General features: G+C 44.4%; 1 protein-coding gene across 1 annotated transcript; it reads left to right on the top strand.

Moving 5' to 3' along the window:
• The first annotated feature begins 559 nt into the window (after positions 1 to 559).
• On the top strand, positions 560 to 5,311 carry LOC4350275 (ATP-dependent (S)-NAD(P)H-hydrate dehydratase). Its single transcript, XM_015762497.3, has 11 exons — positions 560 to 881; positions 1,735 to 1,811; positions 1,883 to 1,992; positions 2,078 to 2,192; positions 2,845 to 2,907; positions 2,993 to 3,156; positions 3,229 to 3,290; positions 3,394 to 3,460; positions 4,310 to 4,375; positions 4,457 to 4,582; positions 4,670 to 5,311. Exons 1-11 carry the CDS (start codon positions 596 to 598, stop codon positions 4,698 to 4,700), a joined length of 1,167 nt encoding a protein of 388 aa, XP_015617983.1. The 5' UTR covers positions 560 to 595; the 3' UTR covers positions 4,701 to 5,311.
• The last annotated feature ends 4,718 nt before the right edge of the window (positions 5,312 to 10,029 follow it).

Below are 10,029 nucleotides of genomic sequence, written 5' to 3'. Positions count from 1 at the left end.
TATTGTAAATACATGACGACACTTTTCACTAATGCAATATATGCATTTATGACTAACAATATTAATGTATTAATAAAGTAATCAGTTGTACCGTTATTGATTAAGCATTAATAAAAAAATTGGCGGGAGATTTTAAATTTTGGTGCCAATTTTTTTCCAGGAAGCCCCCTAATTATCGCAGGCGGCTAGCTGTTTGCGAAAAATTTCTTCCCAGACGGACCGGTTGCCTTTGCCTACAAGTGGGCCGAGCATCCGCATAGGAAGACCTTTTTTGCCGCCACAGAAATGTTTTTTTTAGTACCAAACAAAACTGTTTGATCCAGATTCTAAAAAAATATAGTTACAGAATCCAGAAAATGAATTAGAGGTAGAAGCTGAGAAACTCAGCTTTTCTAATTTTTAAAAGCTAACTACCAATCAGCTGCTTTTTATAAAATCTTCTCTTAAAATATGCTTTTATAATGTGGGAGGGAGTTCTACACAAATAGAAAAATAATAAGCGGTGGTAGGAAGGAAATTCTGCCTTTTATCCATCGGCTGCCACGGCAGCTGCTTTTCTACTACTTTCCGGCGGCGCCGCTCTCCTGTAGAAAAAATGCGAAACCACTGCCCTCACGCGTGGCATCAGCAGCAGCACCGCGGCCGCATGTGGGCCGCCTCACCGGCCTTCCGCAGGCGCCTCTTCCTCCTCCGTTCCCTTTCCCCCTCCCCCTGCGCCGCCCTCCCCGGCAACGCCGCCTGCTCCTCCTCCCCCTCGCCGTCGACCTCCATTCGGGTCAACGCGATGTCGGCATCGGGCCCCGTGTACGAGGCGGACGCTGAGGCGGTGGTCCGCCGGATCACCCCGCCGCTCGACCGCGCGCGCCACAAGGGCCAGGCAGGTGAGCCAGCGCGACCCCTATCCCTCTCGTGCGCGCTCCGGGGTGGTGGATTTCGGGTTGTGGTGTTGCTGATGATGCGCTCTCTGTGTTTGCGGGATTGCCTCCGTAGGGAGCCATTGGTGGGATATATAGATAATACTCGAAGAAGAGGGATTTTATTCGGATTGTTGGGGCTAGAGAGGCCGTGCGGGGGACTTCTTGAGACTGGGGTTGCTAACTAAGGCGAACTCGAGCACTACACAGTCATTGCTTCACAATGAACCGTGTACTGAAACAGGACAGAAATTGGTGGATATTCAGGGTTAGCATTGCTGTTCTGTCTGATAGGACAGTGTTTTGCATAAGGGTGTTTTGATCGGCGACGAGTTTGGTGATACGTTCGCAGTGTTCGTTGTTTCTCCGTATGATTTGAAGTTCCTGTATGTTATGTGAAACTATAAATAAAGGAATATTTTACAATGGCGTGAAAGGATTTTGCTGAGGTGTAGAATTCACTTATAAAAAGGTTTGCGCTCTTGTAGAGTTAAGATTTTTCTGTGATATGATTTGCTACGAAAGACCATCCAGTAAGATTGCACAGATACAAGAATTTTGATCCAACCTCTAAGCATGTGTCGTCTTCATATTTCTAGTGCATAATCTACAAGAAAAATGTAATACTGTCCGTGTCTAGGAACTTTTCTACTGGTGTATACAGTCAGAAACATATCAAATCCTGTATGGACATACACATGTTGTTATGAAGATGTGAGCTGTATTTTCCAGTTTGTTATTGTTTCATGTTCCCAAAAAATTAGTTTCCTGTTGATTCCTTAAGTTTACTTACATATCAAATTATCGATACATTTCCCAGGGAAAATTGCTGTAATTGGTGGATGTCGTGAGTACACTGGTGCTCCCTATTTTGCAGCGATTTCTGCCTTGAAAGTTGTCAGTATCATCTAAATGTATCATTCCATAAATTACGCAACAGTACAAATAGTTCACATGATGTTATTCAGGGTGCAGATCTCTCACATGTTTTCTGCACAAGAGATGCTGCAACGGTAATAAAGAGTTATAGCCCTGAGCTGATTGTACATCCAATACTAGAGGAATCTTACAGTGTAAGGTAACATTCATGGTATTTATCTTTGCCGTTTATACTATAATCACAACATCATCTTCGAGAATCTGACTTTATAATTACTGCACAGCGATGGTGAGAGAGAATCTGTTTCTTCTAGAATTCTCACAGAAGTAGCAAAGTGGATGGAGCGCTTTGATTGCATCGTTGTTGGTCCTGGCCTTGGAAGGGACTCATTTCTTCTGGTCAGCTTACATACCTAACATCTTCTGGAGTATAAACACTATCTCTGTCCTGTTGAGGTCTTCTTCATTAGTCTTATTTGTTGCTACCTTTGCGTTTTATACAGTTTAAGATAGTTAATTATATTGATTGACAGTTGAAAACATCTTTGCTGTCATAATTCTTGTTTTCTCTTCCTTTGAAACTAACCATATTTCGAATATATTTTATTTTCAGTTTGCACCTTTGGTCAAGCATTGTTGCAACTGTGTCTACCTCCATTCCTAATTGCATTAGTAGCTCCCAGGGCCAAGGATAGACCAGATTGGTGTTGATAACTCATCCTGTATTTCTGAAGATCTACAGTTTGAAATTATAAAGTTCCTTGATAGTAAGGACCTTGTGTTTCATATGGTTAATGCTCTATGTAGATGACAACCTCAGTCCTGAAACTTTTTCCATGCTAGAAATGGTAGCTTCATTTTGAAGGTGTGGAGGAGTTTTAACCATGCATGACTTTTTTCAATTGGAACTGAAATTTCTCTTTTGTATTAATGTCCCATGTCATCTATTTGTCTAATCTCCTATATGGAGATCATGCCATCTTGCCCTAAGTACTTACGATAGTATTCAAATTTGTCAGCTTATGTTTGTTTTGACATATCTTACTTGTAGGACTGTGTAAGTAATATCATGAGACATGCACGGCAGGCAAATATTCCAACAGTCGTTGACGGGGTACCATTTGACTTTTTTTTAAAAAAAAAACATACTTGAAATTATAAATTATGAACAGGACTTGATATTTTTTAGTGATCTGCAGGATGGCCTTTTCCTTATAACCAATAACCTTAGTCTTGTTGAGGGTAACTTGCTTGCCATCCTAACACCAAATGTATACGAGTACAAACGTCTTGTCCAGAAGGTTCTTAACTGTGAAGTAAATGAGGAAAACGCTTCTGAACAACTTACTGCACTATGCCAAAAGTATGATCATAACCATTGCAATCATTTATTCTTCACTGGTCATCTGTGATGTTTTCTGATTCTGTTGAACAGAATCGGTGGCATAACCATCATGCGGAAAGGAAAAGCAGATATAATCAGTGATGGCAAAACTGGTATACTAGAAACATTCTTTGGCTACTTCAAATTTTGGTGAAACTATAATTGGTTTCACCAGATTTTATATCTCTTAACTATTTGGTATGTTGTTTTATTCAGTAACACAAGTAAGTACCTTTGGTTCCCCAAGGAGATGTGGTGGTCAAGGTGACATTCTTTCAGGAAGGTTTGTTGCCAATGTGGTGCTGAGTGTTTCCTTCTGTAGTTATTTCTGCTCCTTTTCTTTGGAATTTTTTTCCCATGCTGCTTTCTACGCTTCATATCAAACATATGCCCCAACATAACCTTTACCTCCATGTTTTGCTACTGCCAAAACCAGTGCTTAAATCGAAAGTACTCAGTTTTGGATCGACTCATTTATTTTCCTTCCGTTCGTCATAAACAAATAACAAAGAAACTTTTCTAGGAATACAGTTTTAGTTTGTTCTTTGATGATTTGAAAACCACATGCTATGGTAACATGAAAACTAGCTATGTGAACTTCAATTTTGAAGATAACATTGAACTTAAACAATGAGATAATGACCAGAACTTTGTTCTAACAAGAACTGATTATCCCGCCCTCAAAATAAATAAAGGTCCTGCAGTTGCACTAACTGCTACCACTTTTGTAATGTGTGCTTCAGTCACAGCACACTGCATAATTACCCAGTATGCAATAAGTATGCAATGGGTTCTTGGGAATCTGATAATTGTGTTCAATCATCTTTGTGTTTCTGTAAATATTGGCTATTCAATTATTTATCATCCTCAAATACCATATAACTATTGCATACTCGTTGCTCAATGCTAACAATCTTCTATTGAATGTGAGCTAAAATCACGTTCATATGCAAGCATATGTGCTGGTCATGAACTTACCTATGAGAACTCTGCTTGATGTAATAGTTTAGTTCCATTCTTAAGCAATGCCATGGTAGCTCAAAATTCTGGCATTAGTACTTCAAAAGTGTGTTTTTATTCAACGTTCATTTTTGCTGGTTTCTTACCTTATCCGGTTTACTGTTGGTGGTAGTGTTGCAGTATTTGCATCATGGGCACGTCACTTTCTCCTGACGAATGAGTACCCTACAGAGAAGAGGTTATGATCAATCACTGTTTCCCACCACTCTTGACTACCATGATATTAAATAATATTTGCGTTGGCATTGGTGCGGTACAGCGTGAATCCGATGATGCTTGGGTGCATTGCTGGCTCTCTACTACTTAGGAAAGCTGCATCACATGCTTTTGAGAAGAACAAGAGATCAACTGTCACCACTGACATCATTGAGTTACTGGGCAAAAGGTCCGCGTGCGCTCTCACTAGATTTTTTGTTTCAACTTGTATCGTATTTCTTCATTTTTTTTACACCTTGCACTTTTCCTCTTGCAGCTTGGAAGATATATGCCCTGCTGGTCATTAGTTTAGATCTTTACCATCATTGGTGGTACGGCGCCTTAGCACCTGTAATAATGGTAATCCATATGTTCGGATACCAGTCTCTCCCTGCTTAATGTACATGTTTCTTGACTGAAAAGATGGTGTTACAATGCTTGGTTTTGTTTAGCCTCCGTTTTGCTCAGAAGAATTCTACAGAATGAATAATGAATTGCCCCATAAATGGGGCTTTGATTTTGGAAAAAAATAGCCCAAATTTGCTGGAGTATGGATTAGGCCCGTTTGAGCTCCGGGGTGGTGATCCCCGCAAGGATCAAAGTGCAGCTGCAAGAAGAAAAGGAATGGAGGGGAAACTGTACCAAACAGAATTCTGGCACAGCTCAAATGTCTCATGATATGCCTATGCAAATTCCAGTTGTGTACAGTTTTGAGCACACGTCATTGGAGCCAAAGGTTCTTCACTCCTTCACTGTCTTGTCGCATCTACACTGAAGGAAGCTGTTTGCGTCACGCTGTATTCTGAGATTCGAAATTGTTTCTCAACAAGTCAAGCAGAGCTGTGTGCCTGTGACATCTGTTGTCAATTTTTTCATGCATGATTGGAAGCATCCTTCTATCCGTCATGTTCCATTGTCATCTGTGAGTTCCATATCTTGTTTAACTCCTTTTAAGAGAATTACTGCTGATGGTGAGTTTATTAATCTATCCTTGCTGCAGCACAACACATGCTTATTTTTTCTCTCTAGGGTGTAACAGAAATATCCTTATTGGTCAACAGACATGTTGAACACGAAGATTCACAATGGTCTCATGATAATGGATAACAGGTCTTCTTTCATCCACCTCAAAGATCATCCTGAATGAAATGCCGGGGGAGGCAATCAAGCAAGAAAGGGCTTCGGAAGGGTGACCCCCTATCCCCTCTCCTCTTTATTCTAGCAATCAACCCCCTTTAACGCCAGCGAGACAAGGCCACTAAGCTTGGGGCGATAAGCAAATTACGAAGAGAGCGGTACGTTTCTGCACATCCATGTATGCTGATGACGCGACTGTCTTCATAAACCCGAATAAAGAAGATGTGTGAGCTTTCACTGATCTCCTTGGTCGCTTTGGACATCAAGTATCATAATATTGCCTACTAAATACGTGCAACATCCACCGCGGCTAGGATAGCCCTGTTCCCCCCATATATAGAAGATAAATGATCCCTCACAGCGATGCATTACCCTTGAAGAACAGACATAAGAAAGAACTGAAACGAAGAGATTATTATGAGATGAATTCATGGGGACAGGATGTCACGCCCAGAAATTCACAAACCAGAATTTCTAAGCTGAATGTGCATTAAACCCCTGTTCAGGACCAGCCAGAGTACACAAACGACAATTGTTGACATACAGATCCACGTCTTACAAAAATACAAAAGATTACAAATGCAACGGAAAAGGATAAAAGCGAGCTAAGCCTGAAGACTTTACTCCTGCAGCGAGGCGACTCCATTCCACAGGCATCCTTGACGGCAGCGACGAAACCAACTCCTTCGAGACATCTCCAACTGAGAAGAACTTTAACTCTGGGGTGGGGGAAAAGAGAGCAAGACTGAGTACTACCCACTCTACTCAGCAAGTCATACCGGAAGAGAAGGTATGATGCAGAGTATAACCAAAGGAGGCTAGAGGTTCATTTGCATAAAGCTAGCATTTAAAAGCAGTAGTTGAAAGCAGTAAAACAGTTGTAGCAATTAATCAATATTAACCAATCACTGTCCAACGCTACACCACGTTGCAACAGGCCCAACCAACCACCTGAACTACACCAGTTCATTAAGCTAAACTAGGGGTGAGACTAATCACGGTGAATCTGGTCGACCGCCCATAACCGCGGGCACGGCTATTCGAATAGTTTTACTCTGATCAGAGGTGTACAACTGTACGCACAAGACACAGCCCCACGACACGTTACCGTGCGCCGACATGCCACCACGACATACCGGAAAGAGGCCGTGACAGGACCCTTCGCATAACCCACTCTAACCGATCGCACCACACCTTAGGGTTCACCCCCGTCCTCAGCAGGCAACGGGCAGCCCCCCTTTCGTGCCGCGGTGAATTAGGAAGCCGATCAACCGGACACCCCGGCCAACCCAACTCCATCATGCCCACCCTCGCCTAGGTACGTCGGCTAGAGGAAAGCTACACTACAAGCCCAGCCGTTGCCCACGCTGGCTTGTGGTAAGTATGATAAGTTCTTCCAGGGCATCCCGCGAATCGGTCCTTAATTGCCATGAGCACGACTAGCAAAACCATGCACCCACAGCCCACCATGTAGTGTATTTTGATTAACTAACACCATTGCGGTGGCACTAATCCAAAGCTATGCCAATAATCAAAGTCTATACATTAATGTGATTCCCCTTTTGTGTACTAGTTGAACTAAGCATGGCTAAGCATTTCCTAAGCCAACATCTAATCATTTTGATACCCAAGTTATCAATGACATAAGGTAAACAATATATGGCTGAGTAGTAGGACCCATCCCACATGATATTGTAAAACGATGCAACATTTAATAGAAATGCGGGACATTTGTAAATTGGGTACAATATAATCAATCGTAATGCATGACTTGCCTTGCTCTCGCACTGATGAGACCACAACAACGTCTTCGAGAAACCGTGGAGCGACGAAACGGCCGAGATCTACACGACAAACAAAACACACACGCAAAACATGCTATAAGACTACTGAAACATGAAACAAAACCATTTTTAATAGATTCTATGCATTTTTATGAATTTACTGAGACTTCAATGAACTTAATCGGAGCTCGAATGAATTAGATATGAATTTTAGAAGATTAAATGTGTTTTTACTATAAAAGAAAAGGCCTTAATGGATTTTATTGCGCAATAAAGGTCCCTGCTGACATCATCAAAGGGGAGGGGTGGCGCCGACAGATGGGCCCCACTTGTCATAGACTCAAAGGCACCGGTTTACTGTGGACTGAGTCCACGGGACCGCGGAGAGGAGCACCACGTGGCGCACATGTGGCGCCGACGTGGCGGCCACGTGGACGGCCACGCGGGCGGCAGGCGAACGGCCCCGATCTACTGAGCGATAGATCGGACGGCTGCAGCGGCTCGCGGCTGGGCAGTGCACGGGTGGCTCAAGCCGGCCCGGGCATGGCGTGCAGCGGCGCGGCACGGACATCGGCGGTGACTGGCGGCGCAAGACGGCGAGCGGCGGTATGCGGCGACGCGGCGGTGCGACAAAGAGAGAGAGAGGGAGAGGAAGGGAGGGAAACCGATCCTCACCGAGGGGCTCGGCCGGCGCGGGGGAGGAGCGACGGCGAACGGCGACGACGAGCGACGGGAGGACGACGGCGACGGGCGGACGAGCTCCGGGACCACCTAAGGAACAAAATGGGAGGGATTAGAGGGAGAAGGGTGGTCCACGGCGAGCGGATTCGCCGGCCAAAGGCGGAGGCAATGGTGGTGCTCACCGGCGCGCGAGAAGAACGGAGCTACGGCTACCATTTGTGTCAACCGAGCGTTGGACGGGGTAGCCCTCGCAACGGCGAAGCTAGTGGCGGTGGTTGCGCGGCGTGGTAACGACGCTAGCGGCGGCGGCGTGCGGCCGGAGAGTGGCGGCGGCGGCGGCGCTAGGGGAGAGCGGCGCGGCGGCGATAGAGGGCTCGGGAGAGTGCGGCGTCAAAAGGAAAAAGAGAGAGGGAGGTGCGGAGGTACTTAAATAGGAGCGGGGGAGGCGAGTCGTGGCCGGGAGGGGCTCGATTTTGCTGGAGTTAGTGGGGATGTGGGGGAGGAGAGAGAGAGAGAGAGGCGGGATTCAAATTTGAATCCCGGCCATCTCGCGGGCGCGGGTGTGAGCGGGTGTGGGGCGTGGGCGCGGGGAAGGCGTGGCGCGTGGGGGAGTGGGCAACGTGGCCCGGGGCGGCGGTTGAGGAGGGAGGCCGCCCCTCCGGCTGGAGGTTAGGGGCGAACCCGACAGGTGGGCCCCACCTGTCGGCGCCCGGGAGGAGGTGGGGAGGCCGGATGGACTTCGGGGAGGGGGAGGAAAAGGAATGGGCCGGCGGCCCAAAAGGAAGAAAAGAGGGGGGGAAAAGGAAAAAGGGAAAAAGGAAAATAAAAGGATTTCCAGGGATTCTTTAATGCTTGTGCTCAATTTTAATTGGTTAAAATTATTTCCAAGGCTCTGAAAATTCCACTACAAATCTCGTTAGCATATTTTGACATGTAGAATCCAAGAAAAATTCCACATGCCGATTCCGATTATTATTTGCATTTATTAATTTGAGGAGTTAGCTCTAGGTTAAATTAAATCATTTCTTCGGACGATTTATTTTATGAATTTTAAAGCAAGGAGGGGAACTTCAGGGCGTGACACAGGAGGAGATGCTGGGAACTACAGCATCAGATGTTAACAGTTAACTTGAGGAATGGTAGACATCAAGAAAGGAGAGGCGTGGATCAATCGTCAGGAGAGTGTGGGGTCACCCAAACAAGGATGCGAGGTGTCAAACTTCAGTGCTGCAACATCCTATTGTCTCTCTGTCTCTTGTACCCACCTCCTCTTCTTCCTGCGTCCTGCACCATCCTCCTATGAGTTGTTCAGTGCCGTAAAAATATATACATTATCCTCCTGTTTGTCACAATTTCAGATTTAGGTTCTCTGTGTTATAGAAGATCTGTGTAATAATAATAAGTGTAATATAATGTGTGTGCCCTTTTTTGCCTATTGTTCTTGTATACTCTATAACCTTTCACCCGTCTCATGTAGCTAAAAAAAGCTTCATTCCTCCACGAAGTTAATACACATATTGACGCGTTCAACACAGGTGCAAACTATTAGTTGTTTGATAAATGATTCCATCGTCCATTATGCCCAAAACATGATTTATACATCATGTTTCGTGGTTATGAACGAACTGTAAGCAGGGGCGTTCCTACACTAAACTACTCGGGATCAGGTACCCGGGGTCACCGGACCAGTAGAATTTCCATCTCTAATCGTTTTAGCCTATATTAACTATATTGATACTTAAAATTTAAAAATTAGAGTATTATATGTATTATGATATGTAAGGAACCTCCGATAATTTTCATTGTGAGTTTCGCCACTAACTGTAAGGGCATAGCCTTGACATATAATTGGGATTTAGTAATATCATGTTTTTTCTCTAGTAGTGTCATGCCCTCTCACTAAATGGCGAAACCATATGGTATTTCCAACAAAATTTTGCCTCTAAAAGTAGTCACATTACACTATTGGTTATGAGAAATTTTACTGTTAGACACATTATCTCGAGGTACCTGTTGTATTTCCCAGGAAAGCTCA

This window comes from Oryza sativa, chromosome 11 (assembly GCF_034140825.1).
Source record: "Oryza sativa Japonica Group chromosome 11, ASM3414082v1".
Classification (NCBI taxonomy): Eukaryota; Viridiplantae; Streptophyta; class Magnoliopsida; order Poales; family Poaceae; genus Oryza; species Oryza sativa.
The sequence above is the reverse complement of the archived record's forward strand: the minus strand, read 5'-3'. Positions and strand labels throughout refer to the sequence as shown.

Bases quoted from the DNA above. Each gene is read 5' to 3' on its own strand.
- LOC4350275 (XM_015762497.3), top strand. From the start codon at position 596: ATGCGAAACCACTGCCCTCACGCGTGGCATCAGCAGCAGCACCGCGGC. The intron at 2,908-2,992 runs GTACCATTTGAC...AGTGATCTGCAG, and splicing joins TTCCAACAGTCGTTGACGGG to GATGGCCTTTTCCTTATAAC. The intron at 3,291-3,393 runs GTATACTAGAAA...TGTTTTATTCAG, and splicing joins AATCAGTGATGGCAAAACTG to TAACACAAGTAAGTACCTTT.